The 22,223-nt window shown below is 46.5% G+C and overlaps 1 protein-coding gene across 7 annotated transcripts; it reads right to left on the bottom strand.

The window, feature by feature from the left end:
* Positions 1-438: 438 nt before the first annotated feature.
* Positions 439-17,861, bottom strand: TLR8 (toll like receptor 8). 7 transcript variants are annotated; one of them, XM_081792764.1, is made up of 4 exons: positions 17,612-17,693; positions 10,969-11,085; positions 9,825-9,914; positions 439-4,843 (listed from the first exon to the last, which is right to left on the bottom strand). In XM_081792764.1, exons 3-4 carry the CDS (start codon positions 9,825-9,827, stop codon positions 1,718-1,720), a joined length of 3,129 nt encoding a protein of 1,042 aa, XP_081648890.1. In that variant the 5' UTR covers positions 9,828-9,914; positions 10,969-11,085; positions 17,612-17,693; the 3' UTR covers positions 439-1,717. The 7 variants fall into 7 exon arrangements, 6 of the variants coding, with proteins under 6 accessions (XP_081648890.1, XP_081648895.1, XP_081648891.1 ...); XM_081792769.1 differs by lacking the exons at positions 9,825-9,914; positions 10,969-11,085 and adding an exon at positions 14,154-14,295 and having other exon boundaries at positions 17,612-17,703; XM_081792765.1 differs by lacking the exon at positions 10,969-11,085 and having other exon boundaries at positions 17,612-17,694.
* Between the last annotated feature and the right edge of the window lie 4,362 nt (positions 17,862-22,223).

The following is a 22,223-nucleotide window of genomic DNA, read 5'->3' on the forward strand; positions in this document are numbered from 1 at the left end:
TCCAAGCTGTCAGCACAGAGCCCAACGCAGGGCCTGAACTCATGAACCGTGAGATCATGACCTGAGCTGAAGTCGGTCGCTTAACTGACTGAGCCACCCAGGTGCCCCTATGTTTGGATAATTTCTAATTATTGTCAGGTAAACTTCATAAGGCACTTCTTCAAGATTCATACCTGTAGTGGAAGGAGGATGCTATGGACTGAAGCAGAGGAAGCTCAGGGCTGGTAGGAGGGGTAGAGTGTCAACATTGTTTCATTTGGGAGAATTGAATAAAGGGCACGGACAGGTAGGCATTTCCGACTTTGTCCTCTGAGTAGCAAGTAAAGGTAGAATTAATTTTTCTATTAATAATCACTTTAATGCATAAACTTCATCAAAACCGTTTCCCCTTTGATTTTTTAAGATGTTTATTTATTTATTTTGAGAGACAGAGAGAGAGAGAGAGAGACAGAGAGAGAGAGAATGAGCACGAGAGGGGGGAAGGGCAGAGAGAGAGAATTCCAAGCAGGCTCTGCACTATGAGTGTAGAGGCCAACACTGGCCTCAGTCTCACCAACCGTGAGATCATGGCCTGAGCAGAAACCAAGAGTCGGACGCTTAAACCAGGAACCCCCGCCCCCGTCATTTTTACCAAAGATTTTTTTCAAAGTATTCTCAAAAACCTAGTGTAGATGGCAATTTCTTTTACATTACAGGTCCATTTCCCTACCGTATATTTATCATATGTGCATCATGTGAAATGAAGCATTTTTAATCATTTGCTTCCAGATTTATAGCAACGGCAATTGACAGATATTCCAAATGTTTCTAATTGGGCTGCAGAATTTTTGAAAAAATGGTGAAGAAATAAAAAACACTTAAAAATATCCATCTTAGCCTTTAAGTGCCATCTAAACTTTAGAGGTCAAGTATCGTAGCCAACATTTATAAAAGTAATTCTAAAAGAGACTGATGCAGCCACAGCACAATATAACCATGTAGCCATGGATATAGGGTAAATCTAAATAGCAACCTAACATGAGAACCATGAGTTATAGTTACAAAAGTTCTTAGATATTTGAAAAGAAGGTATAGCAGTCAACTGTTAAGATGGCCCACGATAATTTCTGCCTCCTGGTATTCACCATCTATGACCAATATGGCCGACCAACCAAGGCCATTACAACTGTCCATTTTGGACACAGACTAGTTTCTCTGAACTGAGGTGATCACTCGCATGGAGCAGGCAGGACCTGTGACTTACTTCTAACTAATAGAATATGGCCCAAATGATGGGCTGTCACTTCTGTGATTGGATTACTAAACATGGTGACTTCCATCTTGCTAGCAACCTCTGTCTTTTGCTGGCTTTGATGAAGCTGCCGTGTGGGAGAGGTCCACGTGGCCAGAGACGGAGCACAGCCTTTGACTGACAGCACAGGAGGAACTGAATCCTGAAAACAGCCACGTAAGCCTGAGCTTGGAAGTGGATCCTAACCCTGGGAGAGGCCTGGTCCCTCACTGACACCTTGCTGACAGCCTTTGAGAGATGCTGAGCAGGGGACCCAGCCAAGCCTCGCCTGGACTCCTGACCAAAGAGACGGTAAGATCACAAATTGTGTTATTTTAAGCCACTGGGTTTTGGGATAATTAATTTGTTACACAGCAATAAATACCTAAGACAGAGGGTAATTGCTTTCCATTTTTATTATGTTGGTGAACCATGACTTAACATCAGTTAGTATTGTTTAATGGAATCAACATACAAATTGTTATACCGTGAATCATTTTCAGTTAAGACCACGTTCTTCAGACTTTGCCAAAACAAGCCTTCCGCCTTGGGGTTGTCAGGCCATTGAAGGATGGAGCTCTTGCAGATCCTTTGGCGCAGCCTCAGATACTGAGAATTCTGTAGCACTGGCTCCAGCAGAATAAATATAATCACATCCATATTCTCATCCATTAGCCTCTGCAAGGCCAAGTAGAATGCCGTTTTAAAGTTCCAGTTTTTGGCATATTTTTTGGTTAAGACAAATATTGTTTTCTTGCTTTGGTTTATGCTCTGGATGAGGTTATCGATGATGGCTAAGCCCGGGTCCCAGTCCCTCTCCTCTAAACAGAGGAGCACATTTTTTTCTTCGCTCTCTTCTAGGTGGAAGCGTAGCTCATTTATCACCCAGTCGGTAACAGAGGCGTCTTTGGTGTCATAAGAAACGTAGGCATCATAGAAAGTTTGGGATGTGGAAAGAGACCTGTAGCCTTTTACCTTAGCTAAACACACATGATAGATAAACCAAACATCCCAGTAAAACCAATGGTGACCCAGGGCAGCCAACATAACCGTGATGGTGATAAAGAACGTGAAGAAACACAATATCGCCGCAATGGTGTCTGAAACACAAGTTGTTAGCTCTAGACTCACGATGCTCTTCCCTCTTTGATCCCCCGGGCTAGAGCAAATGACATCTGCCAATCTAGGAATGGTGACATCCAGATTTTCATCCATCCATCTTCGAAAATCTCCAATGTCACAGGTACAGTCAAAGGGATTCCTACCTAGTTCCAAAATGGTTAGGTTGGTGGCAGTCTTAGTTTGAAGTGTGGATTTGTTGATCATCTTCAGCAGGTTGGAACTTAAATCGAGGTGTATCAGACTGCTGGCTTCAGAAAGAAAGTTGGAGGGCAGGTGGGAAATCCTGTTTCGATGCAGTAGCAGCGTGCGAAGAGAAGGCGTGAATTTAGAGAGGCTGTTGGTCAAAGAGGACAGCCTGTTTCCACTTAAGTCGAGTAACTGGAGATGAGGAAACAGCTGGAGTAGTGTCCAGTTAAAGGAATTTAACACATTATCATTTATGTATAGTTTGGTGAGGCTCTGGGGCAAGTTAAGGAAAGCTTCATTCGGGATGTGCCTAAGGTTATTTGAGGACAAATCAAGCCATGTCAGATTCCCGAGATTTGTAAAAATTTTCCAGTACTTGTCACCTTCGGCGTTCCACAAAATGTCAAGGCGGTTTCCACTGAAAACTAACTCTTTCAGGGACATGCTTCTCAGGTCTTGCTCCGTTAAAGTATAAATGCTGTTGTGGCTCAAGTTTAAAACTTTTAGTTGTGTTAAGTTTTGAATAAATCCTAAGCGGTGCGTTACCCCTGCTATTCGGAAATAGTGTGCATTGTAGCTGAGATCTAGAACTTCTAACTCTGGCAGGTCACTGAGAGCATTATCATCATCAAAGTCTAGTCTATTGTTTGTCAAATCCAAATATTTGATGTGAGGTACAGCTGAAAATTCAGTCCCGTGTAACACTTGGCCGTTGCCATTAGAAGACAGATTTAAGCAGGCAATGTCATGAAAAGCTTTGAATTGCTCTCGCCCAATAAAGAAAATACTGTTCAGGCTTAAATCTAAGGCTTTGCCATAAACTGTACACTGTGGCTTTATTAAAGGGTTGGTGTTATGATAAAAATTTGAATGTGGGTCAAACTCAGTATCTGCTGAGCGTAGCCTACGGATATGACTTTGAAAAGAGGAACCACTCATATCGTTTTGCTTGAAATCATTTACCAAGGGTGATATTCTGTTTTCTGACAAGTAAATGATGCTCAGGTTGGAGAAATTTTGGAAAAGGGTAAAATTAATTTGCTTAATAAAGTTAATGCCCAAGTTGATAGTCTTTAAGTTTGAGAGACTCATGAGGGGCTGGAAATCTTCTGCTCTAAGTTCCTGGAACACATAGCCTCTCAAGTGCAACGTCTGGAGCAACTTCAGATGAGAGAAGTTTTGAGAAATGTTAATATATCTTGGATATTTCGCCTTTACATAGTTGTAAGATAGGTCAAGAATTTCTAAGGAGGGCAGTTTCGTTAAAAATTCCCCAGAGGCTATTTCGTCAACTAAGTAGTTGAATTCCAGATGTAGCACCTTCAGATTATGCATACTTTGAAACCACATTGCAGGAATCTTCTGGAGGGAAGTGCTAGAGAGGTTTAGGTAGCGAAGTTCCGTCAGGGTTTGGAAAGCAAGAGGATGGATCTGAATTGAAGAGCCTCCTTCACAAGGTGTACAGGGAAATGGCGCGTTGAAACACCTTGGACAGTTCCCGCTTAAATCTAGCACTCTTAAATTTGTCAATCCCTTGAAGTCTTCCTGACTGATGACTTTAATCTTGGCATTGCTAAGGTAAAGTTCTGTTAGGGAGTTTGGCAGTTTAGGTGGCACATGGACAAGTTTATTAAAAGACAGTGACAGCACCTTCAAATTTGTAAGACTTTCAAACGTCCCATCTTCTATGTCGAAAGTTTTGTTATTACAATTATTGCCAAAATAGCAGTTCCAGCTCAAATAGAGTCTTTCCAGATTCATAAGTCCAGAAGTATTCTTTTTAGCCACCCAAATTATGTTGTTTTGAATTAGACTAAGTTCCCTCAAAGACCCCGGCAAACCAGCAGGTATTTGGTCTAACTGGTTGTCTTCAAGCAGTAGCTGGTTTAGATTTTGTAGGTTGAGGAATGCCCCATCTGTAATATTCATGCCACTTCTGTTTATATCAGGGTTTTCATTCAGGTGCTGTTGATTGGCATTGTGGTTTAGATTTATTCTAGTAAGATTTTGCAGCCCTTGAAATGATTCGTTTGTTATGTGCGTGATGAAATTATAAGACAGGTCTAGTGCTGTCACATATTTGCTCACTGTTTGGGGAACTTCTCGCAGTCGACGGTCATTGCACTGTGCAATAATAGAGCCATTTTGTCTTTTCTCGTCGCAAGGATAGCTTCTAGAATAATTTGCTTTAGTGAAGAACTCATGGGAATCAGAGGTCAGCAGGAAAAGGCAGGTCAGAAGCAAAGACTGAAGGGTCATGTTTTCCTAGGGAAAATCAAAAGTGGAGGCACAATGTTAGAGATTTTATGATGTTACCAGGCATTTTATGATGAAATTAACAGTGTTTCATCACACTGTGCATGTGTTTTCAAGTGTGAGTTTCCTTAACAACTAAGCAAATTGCATGAAGTCAGGTTCAGAATATTTTTTTAAAATTGTTTCTTCTTTTGATGTTTATTCACTTTTTGAGAGAGAGAGAGAGAGAGAGAGCATGAGCAGGGGAGGGATGGAGAGAAGAAGGAGACACAGAATCCGAAACAGGCTCCAGGCTCGGAGCTGACACAGAGCCTGACGTGGGGCTCGAACCCACGAACCGCGAGATCATGACCTAACCTAAGGTCGGTCGCTTAACCAACTGAGCCACCCAGGAGCCCCCAAGTTCAGAACAATATGAATGGCTCACTGCATTCAGCTTCACGGTGCTAAAAGAAGTTGGAGAAGAAGCTATCTGAGATGACGATGATGAGAAAGCCTGGGAAGCTTTTGCGGAGGCATTCATCAAGATGCCCCATCAGCATAAGACGTCTGATGCTGGCCCATAGCTATGGTTCATGCTAGAGCTGTAGCACAGCAAGTTATATATTCATAGCTTCAGCCTATTAGCATAACTCTTGAGGAAATTTGGCCCATCCCAAGGAGAGTTCAGATCCAGGTTTCATTATGGTATCACCTAAGATCTCCAAGCTAGAGTCACCTCTACCTTATCTCCACAGCCATCTCTCTACACAACCATATCTCTTACTGGCATTTCCTGCAATTTTTCCATACCTCTCTGGTGGCACGTATCAAGATCTCTCATGTCCCCGCATGACAAGAAAGTGGACACCTTCTGTTGATAAGCAGAACAAAGTGTCAGGTATTGTGCTAACCATAAACATTTTCTTATCCACATTAATGCTCGTCCCAACACAACGAGATAGGTCCTATATTATCCACATTTTGTGGATGAAGAAATGAACTCAGAGACTTCAGTGTCTTTCAGAAGGACGACATGTCATAGAGCTGGATTCCAGTCATTCTGATTCCAACATCATGTTTTAACCAGCAGCCATCATGCTACGCAATCTCATTCTGAAGTCTTCGTGCCAGAACAGTACCTCACATGCAGACAGCACTCAAAAAAAAAAATGTTGTGGACTGGCTACTAGAACTCATATGTTCCTTATCATATGAACATTGGCATTAATGGCTATTCGTTGGCTAACATTGTAAACTTCGGTAGGGAAGACATCCTCTGGAACACTTAGTAGACTGCCTCACTTTCTGCAACTCTCTCTTATACTAGAGGGCTGGGTATCTTGCTTTTGGTAATTATACAATGCAATAAACAGATTCATGTGATTGGTCTGATGAGGGCTGTGATCAAAAGAACCCTCCAAATCTTATTTCACGGAGTATGGAGACCAACCTTCGCAAAATTACATTTTTCGTTAACGCCCAACTCATGCCCTTATTGTGAGTTAAGCCAGGTAAGAGCTCCCTTTTTGAATTCTTCTAAAATTTAGGGTTAATGAACAGTCACTGCCACACCCTTATTCTGCCATGAAAGATTTTTACGTGGATGGTGATTATTCAGAGGATCAATCATCGTTGCCAGTTTACAGCAGTCGGGGAAGAGCCAGCTCCTTATGAGATGAACAGTAGAGTGAAACAGGACTCCCAGGGCATTTGCAGTTACTTTTGGCTATTTTCCAAATACAGCACTATCCAGGTGCTGCTGGCTAATGTTCTACTTTTACCAGAAGAAATCCCTGCTTTATCTGGTTTCGTCAGCAGGATTTCAAGATGTCCCCTCTCACCTTTGCCCCCTCGTATTACTGCTGTAATTATGCTATGTCATGTGGCAAAAGGGAGATCATCTAGATGGGCCTAATTTAATTGCATGTGCCTTTAAAAAAAATTCTTTTTTAATGTTTTTATTTATTTTTGAGACAGAGAGAGACAGAGCATGATCAGGGGAGGGGCAGAGAGAGAGGGAGACACAGAATCCGAAGCAGGCTCCAGGCTCTGAGCTGTTAGCACAGAGCCCCACATGGGGCTCAAACCCACAGACTGTGAGATCATGACCTGAGCTGAAGTTGGACGCTCAACCGACTGAGCCACCCAGGCACCCCTCTCATGTGCCTTTTAAAAGCGTAGTTTTCTCTGGCTAGCAGCAGAAAGGAGAATCAGAGAGAGTACAAGCTGGAGAATATTTGACACACTATTGCTGACTTAAAAGCAGAGGGGTCCACCGACGAGGAATGCAGGCAGGCTTTAGAAGCTGAGAGTGGTTCTCTGCTGACAGTTGGCAAGGAAAGGCCCTCTCCCCCATCCTACAGCCACAGAGAACTAAAACAGACTGACAACCAGAATGAACTTAGAAATGGATCCTTATTTAGAGCCTGGAGATCAGAGTCCAGCCACATCTTAACCTACAGAAATTTGAGCTAATAAATGGGTACTGTTGGAAGCCTCTAATAATATTAATTTGACATGTTAAATTTGAGTTTGTGATCTCCCAGTGATGTCCAGGAGGCAGTTACATATATGCCCCTTTGGCTCAGAGGAGAGTTCTCATCGAAGGATGAACTTGGGAGTTGTGGCAAGTATAGCCCCGTATGAGCTTGTACAAGTACGCATGTATGAATCAGATCATCCAGGGAAGTGAACGCCATAAAGGATATTCTACACTTCAGGTTCTATCAACAATGTTCTCATCTTTTCTTTTAGTAGTTTTATGGTTTCATTTTCTCACATGGAGATATCTTATCCTACTGGGATTGTTTTACCATAAAACGTGAGGGAAAAACCCACATTATTTTTTTCTACATGGAGATCTGGTTGCCCCAACATCATTTTTGTATTTACTTATTTATTTACTTTCATTGAGTATAGTTGACACACAATGTCACATTAGTTTCAGGCATACAGCATAGTCATTCCACAATTCTATACGGTATGTGCTCGCCACAAGGTAGCCACCATCTGTCACCATGTAGCACTATGACGCTACCAGTGACTATTCCCCACGCGGTACCTTTCCTTCTCATCAGTTATTAACTGGAAGCCTGTAGCTCCCACTTCCCTTTGCTCCTTTTGTTCATGCCCCAACCTCCACCCTCTCCCCTGGCAACTGCTAGTTTGTTCTCTGTATTTATAGGTCTGTTTCTTTTATTTGTTGGTTTGTTTTGTTTCTTAGATTCCACATATACGTGAAATTTGTCTTTGACTTATTTCATTTAGCATAATACCCGCTAGGTCCATCCATGTTGTCGCAAATGGCAAGAGGTCATTCTTTTTTTTTTTTTTTTTTTTTTTTTTTTTTTTTTTTTTTGGCTGTGGGTGTACACGACATCATCTTCTTTATCCACTCATCTATCAATGGACACGGGTTGCTTCCTCATCTCGGCTATTAGAAATAATGCTGTAATGCACATAGAGGTGTATTTTTTTTTTAAATTAGTGTTTTCATTTTCTTTGGGTTGAGACCCAGTAGTGAAATTCCTGGATCACATAGCATTTCTATTTTTCATTTTCTGAGAAACCTCATTACTATTTTTCACATCGGTTGCACCAATTTACATCCCCACCAACAGTGCATGAGGGTTCCCTGTTTTCCGCATCCCCATCGTGTTTTTTTCGTGTGTGTGTGTGTGTGTGTGTGTGTGTGTTTTATTTTAGCCACTTTGACAGATGTGAGGTGATATCTCATGGCAGCTTTGATTTGCATCGCCCTGATGATGAGTGATGTCGGCCATCCAGATGTCTTCTTTGGGAAAATGTCTATTCAGGTCCTCTGCCCATTTTTAATCAAATTATTTATTTTATTTTATTTTTTGGTGTTGAGTTGCGTAAGTCCTTTATATATTTTGGATATCATCCCTTTATTGAACATACCCTTTTGCAAATACCTTCTCCCGTTCAGTTGGTTGCTTTTTTGTTTCATTGAGGTGCAACATCGTGTGTTGAATACTGCTGTTCTCACCAACTTGATATGTTCCTTTTATCATATATTAACTTTCCTGCGTATTTGGATCTATCTCTAGACTCTCTGCTTCATCCATCTGGTCATCACTGATGTGCTAGAACCACATGTTTTTAAGAATGACAGTTTGAGGGGCGCCTGGGTGGCTCAGTCAGTTGGGCGGCTGACTTCGGCTCAGGTCATGATCTCGTGGTCCATGAGTTCGAGCCCCGTGTCGGGCTCTGTGCTGACAGCTCAGAGCCTGGAGCCTGTTTCGGATTCTGTGTCTCCCTCTCTCTGACCCTCCCCCATTCATGCTGTCTCTCTCTGTCTCAAAAATAAATAAACGTTAAAAAAAATTTTTAATAATAAAAAAAAAAAGAATGACAGTTTGAGGGGATGTTAGTAGCCGATAGGGCAAGTCCTACTCATTATTCTCCTTTTGTGAATGGATCACTTCGTTTTACCTTTGAATAGGTCCTTGCTGGTATCCATTAGCACTACTGATTTCTATATCTTAATTTTATGCCAGATCACTATACTAAGTTCTCTGATTATTTCGAATAGTTGTTTCCCCATGTGACTTTCTTGGGTAAGCAATTAACCTATCTGCAAATAATGATTAATTTCCTAACACCCTTTATACAGTCGAATGTATTTTCATTGTCCAATTGCGCTATCTACTCCAGAACAACAAAAAAGAGAACAGAGGCCAAAAAAGGGAAAAAAACTGACCGATCCAACCACACGCAAATTAGAGTTTCGCCTCACAGAAACCCTGGTGAACAATGCCAAAAGCGAAACAGTAAATTGGGAGGAAATGTTTGCAGTTTATATCACAGATAAGGAAGTAAGATATTTGATACATAGGCATTTCATGCATAAGTGAGAAGACAAATAACCCAACAGAAAAATGGGCGAAGATATATTCAAAGACAGCTCACAGAAAAAAGAAACACAAACAGCTCATAAGGATAGGAAGAGATATTCGACTTCACTCAAAAACGTACCCTGACATACCATTTTTTGCCAATTCTACTGTGTAGATGAGGATGTGGAGAAACAGGTGCTCTCATATTTTGCTGGTAGGAATCTAAATTAGTGCCACCTCTAAGACAGAAAGAAATTTGTGATAGTTATCAAAAGTGTCAATCAATGTAAACTCAGCAATTCGTAGAAGCAGGTCCTAACGATAGACCCTCACCGCGGTAACTGAGAGTGCGATAGATGGTGGGAGTTACTATGGAGGCCAATAAAAACAAGCAACGGGACGGTTATGCAGACTGTCTCTCCATTGGAATTTGTTGTTTCTCTCCTGATGCAACTGGGGCGATGGGTCTTGGGGACGAAGACCACACAAGCCACGTGCCACTCTGGTCCCATCACACCAAAGGCACACACGAGCAGCACCTGGCTGAGGCAGTGCCTGTCAGGTTTCTGCTGTCATTTTTTCATGATAAATTCACAAAAACTTCAAAATTAATGTTTACATGCGGCCCACGAGGAACAGAGGGTAGACTCTTCCCTTAGCACGATGGGAGGAGAGGCATTTTTCGGTGGTTACTTGGGCAGGCCCGGCGGCCAGGGCTGACCCGTGCGGCCTCAAGTTAAGGCCTCTGCGTCTAATTCCAGGTGCTAGGGTCTCCCTCATACAAGGAACAAGTGAGCTGAAAAGCCTCTAGGAGGCACTGAAGATGAGGAGGCGAGCTTTTTGAAATGTATCATTCTTTTCGGGGTGAAAAAGGCCTCCCAGAAAGCTGGGCCATAGAAAGGATCAGAATATTCGGGGGATTTGTGAGCGAGGAGCTTGAGATTCCTAACCCCACCCTTCCAAGGGTCCTGAGGGAAGAACAGGGAGTTGATAGGTTCCACATAACCTCAATCGGAAGAGACGCACTTGGGGCGGGAGAGCGGGAAGTGGTGAGCAGCCAGCCAGCCCAGGAGCTGAGGACAAATCCCCAACCGGCCAAGCCTCCCCATCCACGGGAGAGGCGAACGGACGGCGAAGGCCCATCATCTCCCTGGGGTGCTGGGCTGAGGCCCGTGGGCAGGCCACTGGGCAAGGGCGGACAGAGTGAACCTGAGCTCACTGGTCCAGCTGGAGCTGAGGAGACCCTCGAGACCCGCCCCCCCTCTTCTTGGCCACACCCCCGTCTTGGGGTACCCAGAGTCGTGCTTCCGAAGAACTTCAGAGGGAACCGGATCCCAGATGGAGTGAGAAGGGCGCCAGGGAGAATTCGCCTCATTAAGGTGTCGCCAACGAGCAACACACCATCCCGCCCTGCAGAAGAGAAATGGCAACTCTGCAGATACGATTGAGGGGAAAGGGGGTAATCGTGCAAGTAAGATAGAAAGTGCAACTATGCAAATAAAAGCGAACCTGAGGCAGAGAGAAGAAAGGACACTTCTGCTGTCCACCCCACCCCCCTCCGGCCCAGTCCTCCCTCCCTGACACTGACTCAAAAGGTTGAATCCGGAGCCCCGGGTTCGAGACTCTGGGCACAAGTGAAGGCAGGGGTGAACTGCCAAGGAGAAAGGACAGCCCGCATCTAGAGCAGGGAGCCCCATCCCCTGCTTCCCCGGCCCTGCGGACTCGGACAGCACCCCAACAGGGGACGGGGGCATCCCCCTGGGAAAATGGACAAGCACTGCAGCTGGGCTGTGGGTGCGAAATTAATGGGGGCACCCCAAAACTTAGTCATCAAGACGAACGGGGGTTTCACAACTTAAAATCCCGGGTGGGCTAAATAGTCAACACTTGACATAAGGGCAGAACGCAAGCCTGCATTCGCAAGGCGCCCTGTGCTCGCCTCACCCTGATCCCAGCCCTGGTGCCGATAAAACTTTATTCATAACACAGGCAACTGGTCTGCAGGCTGGAGTCGGCCAGTTTGACTTTTTAAATAGAACCTTAAAATATTACGTATCTTCATTACTGAGCTTTTCGATCTCCTCTCCTCCTTAAATTTTGCATCCAAACGTGTGTCTCACTCTACTCACCCTGGTCTCAGCCTTGCACCACAGAAAACATCTATGATCACACTGGCACGTTCTGACCAAAAGCGACTCACAGGCGTTCATCTTGGGCTGAGATGCATCTGTTGGGAAGCCCCGTCCTTGAACCTGGAGCTGCCAGTCAGCTATGTGGTGCCCCAGCCGTGAGTATGAAATAATAGCCGGTACCAATCACCTAAGGGAATCACCTACCATGAGAGCTATCGACACAAGGACAAAGGAAAAAAAAAATCAGACATAGGGATTGATAGAATCGTGCCTTCTGGCACCCAAGTCAGTGGTTTATGGTTTCTTTCCTTTCCTTTTTTTTTTTTTAAAGTTTATTTACTTTTGAAGGAGAGAGACACAGAGCATGAGCAGGGGAGGGGCAGAGAGAGAGAGGGAGACGCAGGATCCCAAGCAAGCTCCAGGCTCTGAGCTGTCAGCACAGAGCCCGATGGGGGCTCGAACCCACGAGCTTTGAGATCATGATCTGAGCCAAAATCAGACGCTCAACTGACGGAACCACCCAGGCGCCCCTGGTTTATTTTCTCAGTGCAGGTCCTCTCTTGCCCAGATTCTCAGTCCCCCACTCTGCAAGTCTGAAATCCTAAAAAAAATCTGAGCACCGGAAGACTTCGTTTGGTTTTTTGTAACTTATTCGGTAGCAAAACCTGACCGGAACTGACGTAAGGCTCCTATAATCTCTATCTATCTACTTAGCGGGACCATTCTTGTTTCAGGGCAGAAATAGCCATGCACGTGACCTGGGCCCGTCAGAAGGGTTTTGTAATGTATCATCTATGCACTGTCTTGCTAAAATACGCATTCTGAACTCTGACACCATGCTGGCCCACAGGTTTCAGATCAGGGATTGTGGATCAATACTTAAATCTCCTTCACTGGGGACACATTGGCAATTCCTGAAGTTTCCTTGGCATATCTGCTAAGTCGGAAAGCAGAGTGTGCTTGTCAACGGGGCCAAGTGACGATTTTCATGGGCCCAAAGCACTTTGGCCCTTGGGGGCCCCTTCCTCCAGTCAAAAAAATCATTAAAAAATGGTATTTTACGACCACATTGGTATAAAGACAAACATAAGCTAGGCTGGATTCTGTTATTTTCCCGATTTTAAAGAAAACAAAACCTCTCTTTAAAGTTTCACCGGGCCGAGGCCCCGTGCGTTCTGAAAAGACAAGACAAGGTCTCTAAAAAGAAGTCAGCCCTGGTTGTCTATGATGTTGTCCTGGGGCTCGGACCCAGGGCTGGGGGAGCTGGGGACACACCTGCCTGGGACTTCTCCCTCTGAGCTCCCCAGGAAGGAACCAATCGTGCCGATAACACCTTGATTTTGGACTTCTGGCCTCCAGAACCGAGAGACGCCCCGCTGAAGGTGACTGGGTCTGCGCAGTCTGGATTGCTAACTGGGTGCTGCCTTGGAACGCTTAGAACAAGCCAGGGCCTGTTACAGAAAGCACGTGAATTACACACACACACACACACACACACACGCCTGCTTCACTTCCCCTTCCCCGCCAAATACAGCTACCGAGGAAGCCACTATTTCACAACCGCTTTTCTCTTTTCCGTGCATGATCAGTTCTTTGGTTGGGTCCACGGGCCAGTTCTCTCCTTCGCGCTCCGAAGGAACCGAATCCCGCAACGAAAACAAACCCATCTCAGGCCCCCCCTCAAACCTTCCTTCTCCGCTTGGACCCCAACGGACACCAAAAGCGCAGTTTTAGAAGACCAGTGCGGTGTGCGGGACGGCTCAGAAAAGTCTGCCTTGGCTGAGGAGAGGCAGGCAGAGGTGAGGGGCCACCCCCAGGGACCCAGCCCCCTGTAGGCAGGACAGCAAGAGAACGTGCTGGGTGCAAAGGGAGTGTCCCCGCCGGGTGATGCTAAACCTAGGGCGAAAATAGTGTGCGAGGGTTGGGGAGGGGCGCTAAAGCTGCTGTCCTGGAACCAACAGCCTTTTATTTTTCCACATCCCCTTCCTAGGCTGCAAAGGGCCATTTTGCAATGATGCCTCCCCCGCCCCCCGTCTCCCTCTTCAGAGGCTTCCTTTGCCTCAGACCATCTCCAGAGCTGTGCCCCTTTCTCAGGATGGGACCTGCTGATATCCCCTAGTGCTCAAGTGTCCAGAGAACCTATTGATTATAAAACATGATCAATCCCCCCCGTTGAATCGCTTAGCTGTGTAGGGACGATGTGGGATTCAACCAGAACCGAATTTGTGCCAAACGGGACAGATTTCTAATTTTTCGTGGGTTCTGATTCATCTGCAGGGGACTCTGTTGCCCACGGAGACATTATGCAAGTGAGTAAAGAAATGGTTGGCAGATAGGGCTTGTCACCTTCGATGAAACTGACAAGCAATCAAAAGATGTTTCGTTTGATCCATCCCAGATCTGATGGGTTCACCAACAGCGTTGGAAGCCAAAAGAAGTCACAGCCACATGAGATGCACATATCAGTGAAGAGACGGGTCCTGATTTCCTGTGCATACAAATAATGAAAAATCACACGCTATGTGAATCCCTGGAAATACAGTCGGGAGCGCCTGTGAAGTGCTTTGTCACGAAGCAACCACCGGGACCCGTGTGAGTCACACATTTTTGTATTTCGTCCTCATAAAACTCGGAGCGGCGGGTGCTGTCTGAAGCCTCCATTTTACAGATGGGGAGCCCGAGGCCCAGAGAGGCTAATTTACCCAAGATCACGCCAACGGTAGGTGGCAGAGCTGAAACTGAGCCTAGAGATCCCCGAGTAGTTAGCCAATCGGTAGGGCTGGCGGCAAGCAGCTGGTCGGCAAGGATCTGGTTTCAATTATCAGCAGAGACCTCAGAGCCATACCTGGAACCTTCAGGATCCAAACACCTGGGGTGGATCATCCGCCTTGCCTTTCTGCAAAGTGGCAGTGCCCCCGGGCTCTTTCAGCGTCTCTGTATCCAGAGAACAACTGGAACCCACTGATGGTAGACGCGTGCACCCACCAGGAGCTACGTGTAACCGTCCGAGAAGTCAATACAGCCTCTACTTGCTAAGGTCGATCCACAACCAAGAGGCTGTACGTTCAGATTTACTTTGCGTTTATAGCCCCGAATAGGCATAAACTAGAGATCAGAGTTTAAAACGTAACAAATTCCTCAGCTCCGCTGAGTAACTCAGCTGAACTCCAGACATTCCGTGGGAATGAAGGCCCCCTCCACGGACTGTGGAGGTGACCCTAAGACACGCTTACAAGTAATAGCCAACTGAGTTTCACAGACCACCCGTGAGGAGCAACATCCTCCCCCTCGACACTCGCCTCGATCCCCCCTGAGCCTGGGTTTGCCACCTGCCTGCCTCCCCCTCACACACGCCGTGCAGATTTTAGGATTTGTACAGGACAGGATGAGAGGGGGCCACCAGGGGAGAACGAGAGGCCTCCCCTGCCCTCCCCCTGAGCCACAGCTTCGACTTTTCGGGTCAGGCGTACTTGGTGCTTTGCTATTGCTTTCTGAAATCAAACCGAGGGACTGATGAATACGCTTCAGGTCTTCCTGGGGCCTCCTCGCCCTCTGAAAAAGGACTGTGCTCTTGAAGGAAAGGACCAAAGAGCCATCCGGTGCTGCCGCAAGGCCGTGGCTCTCCTCTTGGGCACCTGCTGAGATACCCTTCACCCATGGGAGGGAGGCAGGGCATTTGAACAAGCTTAGTCTGATTTTATTACTATTCTATTTTCACTTTCTTTGTTGTTGTTAATTTTTTGTATGTTTTTATTTATTTTTGAGAGAGAAAGCACGAGCTGGGGAGGGGCAGAGAGAGAGGGAGACAGGAACCGAAGCAGGCTCCGCGCTGACCGCAGAGAGCCCGACACGGGGCTCCAGCCCACGAGCAGCGAGATCGTGACCTGAGCTGAAGTCAGACGCCTAACCGACTGGGCCACCCAGGCGCCCCTATTTTCACTTTCTTATAATACAATTATATTGGTGGCGGCTACCACGGTGGCTTACAGATGCCAGGTAGCAGTTGGATAACTTCGTTTGCATTTCTATATCGATCACTGGCTGTGTCGGCCACTGTAGTCATCTTATAAAGCACCATAAAATTTCGGTACAGACTTAATTTACTTTCAAGATCTAAAAGGGGCATTAAATGCGGGGCACCTGGGTGGCTCAGTCAATTGAGCGTCCGACTCTTGATTTCGGATCAGGTCATGATCTCATGGTTCGTGAGTTCGAGCCCCCCGTCAGGCTCCGTGCTGGCAGTACAGTCTGCTTGGGATTCTCTCTCTCTCCCTCTCTCCCTCTCTCTCTCTCTCTCTCCTCCCCTGCTCATGCTCGTGCTCTCTCTCTCAAAATAAATAAATAAATAAGCTTAAAATGGGCATTACGTGGATTTAAAAATTAACTTCACACGGCCATAAAAAAGAATGAAAGCTTGCCGTTTGTAACGGCATGTATGGATCGAGAGGGCATGATGCTAAGTGAAAGAAGTCAGAGAGAAACAAATATATGATTTCACACGTATGAAGTTTAAGAGAGCAAACATATGAGCAAAGGCGGGATGGGGGGGAGAGAAACAGAGAGATAAGCCAAGAAACAGACTCTAAACTACAGAGAACACACTGATGGTCACCAGAGGGGAGGTGGGGGGGGGGGCTGGGGGAAATAGGTGATGGGATTGAGGAGTCCACTTGTGATGAGCACCGGGTAATGTATGGAACTGCATGTTAACTAACTGGAATCAAAATAAAAACTTTAAAAAAAAATAAAGAAAATTAACTTCAAACACGTAAATATACGCTAAATGGTTGCCAAAAAAAATAAACAAAAAAACAAAACCTCCAAGAACTGTAATAACCACTAAATGAGCATGGAAACAACTGAAGGTAAATTTTGGATGAGCTTCTCTTGAAGTCAGACTTTTCAACTGCTCTTAAATCTCATTGCATTTTTTTTTTTTTTTTTTTTTTTTTAGAAAACACATCACTGGGGCGCCTGGGTGGCTCAGTGGGCTAAGCATCGGGCTTTGGCTCAGGTCATGATCTCGCCGTTTGTGGGTTCGAGCCCCGCGTCGGGCTCTGCCGTGACAGCTGAGAGCCTGGAGCCTGCTTCGGATTCTGTGTCTCCCTCTCTCTCTCTCTGCCCCTGCCCAGCTTGTTCTCTCTCTCTCAAAAATAAATAAATAAACTTAAAAAAAGAAGAAAACACATCACTTCTTCAAACTGTAAAGTCTGATTTTCAATCTGACAGTTCTCAACAATAACAAAAACTGATTTTTGTTAGATCTAAACGCTGTAGAATACAGTAGAACACAGTCGTAGAAGTGGTAAACGTGTTTGCTTCAACATACTGAACAAGCAAAGTAGCAAGCGATTTTGAACACTAAGCTTCTAGGAGTATATTAATTCCAGGCTTTGCCTAGGCCCTACGAAGTGACTCATGCATGTGAGATCACACAGCTTGCCCTTCTCTGCGGAGGTAGCAAAGGAAAAACACTTCTCCACCCACTTGACTTCCAACCCTTCAGTTCTAGAAGAGGACATCGTTTCTGGCAGGACCAGAGAGTGATCGTCAACTCCGAACTTGGAACATGCTTGTTGTCCTGTGCAAATTAATAAGACCCCTGCATTTGATTTTCGAGATTGACCGCCTATCAGGCCACATTGCCTACCTTTAGAATTGTTTCGATTCTTCACCTTTTTTATACCTCTCGGCCCCATTCATCACTTTTCTCGGTTCACGCCATTCGCCACCGAACCACATTCCGGAGTCAGAAACCATGTATTTTGTTGGAAACACTTGCCAAAAGAGTGGAAGTGGCTTACCGCTGTTCTGTCGTCGTCTTAATTTCTCATTCCGTCACCTGCAGCACGGCGGACGGTACCCTGTGTGCAGTAGGCACACTCTGGGGAAAGAAACTGACCAACTTCCCGAACTTGGCTGCTTTACCATCAGCGGAACCTCTCACGTGGTTTGCAGAAGTTGATGTGGGAAGAAGGGAACTTGCGATTTCTTAACTGTTGCCAAATCATTTATTGACTGTGCTTTAAAATTTCAAAACTGAAATTCAGGGTGGAAAAGTCATTCGTAAAATGATTTACATAACTGGTACAAATTTTTTCTTCGACTTAGAAAACTTGAGTGCGTTTTTGTAAACTTTGGTCCGGATTGGAATTCGGTTTAGGACTGCCCAAACTCATCTCTTGTTATGTGACTCTCGGTCAAATAACACTTGCATTGCTTCATGTTCGTTCGATACACTTCCAAGACAGCACACAGCAAGGTGCCCACCCCACCCAGGTGTCCCTGCACCTTGGTCGCCACTGGGCACATAAATAAATAACTGTAAAAAAAAAAAAATTAAAAGGAGGCACATTGAAGACATTATGTAGGTACTTACATAATAAGAGAAAACCAAACTGCATGATTATTTAATTGTTAAAATTCCAAATATAATAATTGGGGACACTTCTTTGTCCTGTAGGTCTAATAATGAAAAGAATGGTATTCTTTCAGGGGATGAGAACATTCCGTCTAACTGGAGCGTAAAGTTAGTGGTCTTTATCAGATTGATAAGTGAATTGGATTTGGGGCTCTCCGAAGGCCTCAGAAGGTTTTTTTTGTTTGTTTTTTTAATTTTTTTTTTTTACGTTTATTTATTTTTGAGACAGAGAGAGACAGAGCATGAAAGGGGGAGGGGCAGAGAGAGAGGGAGACACAGAATCGGAAGCAGGCTCCAGGCTCCGAGCCATCAGCCCAGAGCCCGATGCAGGGCTCAAACTCATGGACAGCGAGATCGTGACCTGAGCTGAAGTCGGACGCTCAACCGACTGAGCCACCCACGCGCCCCTTCAACGTGCCTCTTGACCTGCAAAGCCTGAAATCTTTACCTCACAGAAAACATTTGCTGACTCCTTGGCCAAGAGAACCATTTGGAATGGGGTAGGGTGTTTTATCATGGTCTATACTCCTTGAATTGGAAGAAACCACACTGGGAGCAGGGTGGGGAGGGGGTGACATTTACACACACACACACACACACACACACACACACACACTATTATTCTGTCCCCTCTTTGCTGTCCCTTCCTTGTCTAACCTCTCCATCTGGCGGTTCAAGGCCTTCCCAGAAGCCTTCATGATAGTGAGCCCAGAGATCAGGAACCATTTGCTCAGAAATCAAGTTTTAAAAAGTAAGGGCACATGACTACTCGTAGTGGGCTGAACTTCAGGCTGAAGAGCAGGTCCGCCTTTCTAGAAAAGCCAGACACACACATGCCCTGGCTTCCGGGCCACGAAATGTCAGTGAATGACAGACCAACTGGGATCTCGGAAAGCGGGGCGCCTGGGTGGGTCTAGTCCTTACAGGTTTATCCGCACAACCAGTAACCATGAAAGATGAAAACGAAATCGACACCAGGGCAGGACGGTCACTGCGAACCAGAAGTTTAGTCCCACGTGGAAAAGCCAGAGGCTCCGGCCCTCCGCCCGAGCCCCCAAACTGGCCCTCGGCGGCCAGGCCTGCTCTCCCTGCCCTGCCCCGTGAGGGTACAAAGTCTTGGCCACCACCTTCTTGTTCTTCCCCTTGCCACACATGCTGACACAGGTCTTTATTTCAAAATGGAGACGATCTGCCATTAAGCACTCCAGTCAGGCAACGTACACACCCCAGATGAGCGTCTCTGAGCCTCGGTTTTCCCATCTCTCAAAAGGAGATAAAAATAACAGCAACTTCCTCATATGGTGGCTTTGAAGATTAAGTCACGCTTGTGGAGCCCTGAGAACAGTACCCGGCCCAGAGTAAACACTCACCGAGTAGAGAGAGTATGATCAGGACTCCCTCGTCGTGGACTTCGCTCACCTCTGGGCTATTGTCCACAGTAGGCCAGGAGAACCACTGTCGGGCTGCTGGCCGTGACCTTCTCCTCTGTTGTCAGCGAGCACCAGAGCGTTCGCAGGGCAGCGGATGGCTCTGCCATGTCAAGGCCACAGCAAAGTGCCACATACAGAAACACCGTGGAACCCTACAGAAGGCTCAAGACCTAGGACAGCACCAGGTACCAGGCATCCGTTGTTTGGCAAAACCAACCAACCAACCAAAGAAAATCAACACGAGATCTAGAAAAGCCTACCGTGGAAGGAGTCACGTAAAAGGAACACGTCTTCAGCAAGGGATTCGGATGAAGAAATGCACAAGAGGATTCCTCTACACAAAGGCCGGATCTGATGTGAGCCCATCCTGGTTGGGCATCGAGGCGCGGAGACCCTGAGCGCACGGGTGCCGTGGCCGCGTCTGGGAGTCCCGGTGAAGCTTCCTGTGGCGGCCCCAAGCAGGCGGCCCTTCCCGGTCAGCGCAGACACAGGCAGGAAGGGCCACAGGACTGCGTCGCAGGTAGCAGCCACTGCCCATCTCACGGTCCTCCCACACCTGTTCCCAACAGTTCCATAGCTTTTTCCTGACTCCTCCTTCCTCCCTGACTCCCGACTCCCTACTCCCTTGGCCCACCCTTCCAGAGCACGCGGTATTCACACTCGTAATTACACCTGCCCAGTTACGCTCATTCCCAACCACCGTCCTCCATTTGTACTATTATTTCTCATTTCAAACAAAAGCTTAAAGTGTAGTCTATACAATATCTCGAGGCACCTGGGTGGCTCAGTCGGTTAAGTGTCTGACTCTTGATTTTGGCTCAGGTCATGATCTCACAGTTCATGGGTTTGGGCCCAAGCACAGAGCCTGCTTGAGATTCTCTCTCTCTCTCTCTCTCTCTCTCTTTCTCTTCCCCTCCCCTGCTCACTCTGTCTCTCCAAGAAATAAATGAGCTTAAAAAAAAAAAGAAAATGGCAGCCCTCTGGATGAAAAATTTAGCTAAAGGCACTCTCCCTGTGGCTTATCAGAGCCCCAGATCAGGGCACAGAGCTAGGTAAGAAGAGGGAGGGCTGGATTACCGCCTCATCTGCCCATATGGCCAACTAGTCTTGAGCAGTGAACAACCTGTGCAACTGTACATGGTGGCTCAGCTAAACCAAATGGAAGCTGGTTTCAGCCTGATGAATAGGGCTATCCCCTTTCAACAGAATGTCTGACTGCACAAGCAGGGGCAAGGCAAGGTCTCAGCAGTCCCCTGCAGACTCCCTTCTTGAGACAGTCCCAGGTTATAAACCAATGATGTGAAAACCTGTCTTTCCATCAGCGGCAACCCATTCCTGTGTTTCCTGAAGTCAGTGTCTCAAGTAACGGGCCAAGACGGCACAAGAAGCCATAGCACTTTAGAGCTGCAAGGTCACCTTCTTGCAGGGACGTGGGAACTGAAGGCAAAGGTCAAGAGAGCAGTGACAGTAGAGAGGAACATCAGAACTCAGCACTCGGCTCCTGCTGTGCACGCTTTTGACTCGTCCCTTCACGAAGGCCCACAGCGAAAAGCCAAACGGGATCAAGCCTCCCATCACCGTTTTGACAAGAGCAGGAGGGGGAGTTTTCTGGCTCCCACCAACTCCGCGTCCCTCCTCCACACCCCTTCTGTTCACATGTCCTCATCATCCGGTTTCTCTCTTCGGCGGCCAGGCGTCACTCACCCAGCCTGAAGAGGACGGGATGGTCAGGGAACAGCACGACAGAGGGGGAGGCCAGTTGGGTCTCAGACGAGGCTTGGCCTGTGGTAAGCTCAGGAGAGGCTCCGAAGCCACAGGTAAGATTTCGCAATCGGGAGTAGGGGCAGCCTCCTCCTCACAGCCCATCTGGAGTCGTAGGAAGAGGCTGTGTCTGGAATTTTCCTCACCACGCTGTAGCCGAGAGCGGTGCGGAGTTCTGGGGCAAAGAAGGCCTGACGCAGCTGCCCGGGTTTGCCCCAAACCCCACAGTGGCACGGAGGGAACTGCTTCCGAGAAGAGAGTGAGGCTGGCGGACACACCGATGCGGGGGGGGGGGGGGGGGTCAAGGTCGGGTTGTGGGGCCAGGGCACTGGGGGGGGGGGGGCAGTGTGAACCTGGAGCCTGTTTCGGATTCTGTGTCTCCCTCTCTCTCTGCCCTTCCTCTGCTCACACTCGGTCTCTCTCTCAAAACTACATAAACGTTAAAAAAAATTTTTAAATATATATAAAATAAAAGGTGAATGTTCCTGCTTAAAACGATAGAAGGAGAGAGACAAAACAAACCTTTTTCCAAAGAGAAGCACAAGGCACAAGGTGTGGACATTCATGAGGTGTTGTTTCCCCTCCAAAGGTGTTTGTTGTGACAACTACTTGTAATTTAGGTTAAAAATTAGGACAAAGCCAAATGTCAATCAATAGGAGATTTGTTAAGTCAAATGTTACATCCATACAATGTGTACAGCAGAGCCAGGTGGAGGAGGAGGGGGAGGAGGAGGGGGAGGAGGAGGGTGATGAAGAAGGAAGGAGGGGAGGCAGGGTGGAAGGGGAAGATGAGAAACGGGGGAG

Source organism: Panthera onca, chromosome X, assembly GCF_046562875.1.
Source record: "Panthera onca isolate mPanOnc1 chromosome X, mPanOnc1 haplotype 2, whole genome shotgun sequence".
Lineage (NCBI taxonomy): Eukaryota > Metazoa > Chordata > Mammalia > Carnivora > Felidae > Panthera > Panthera onca.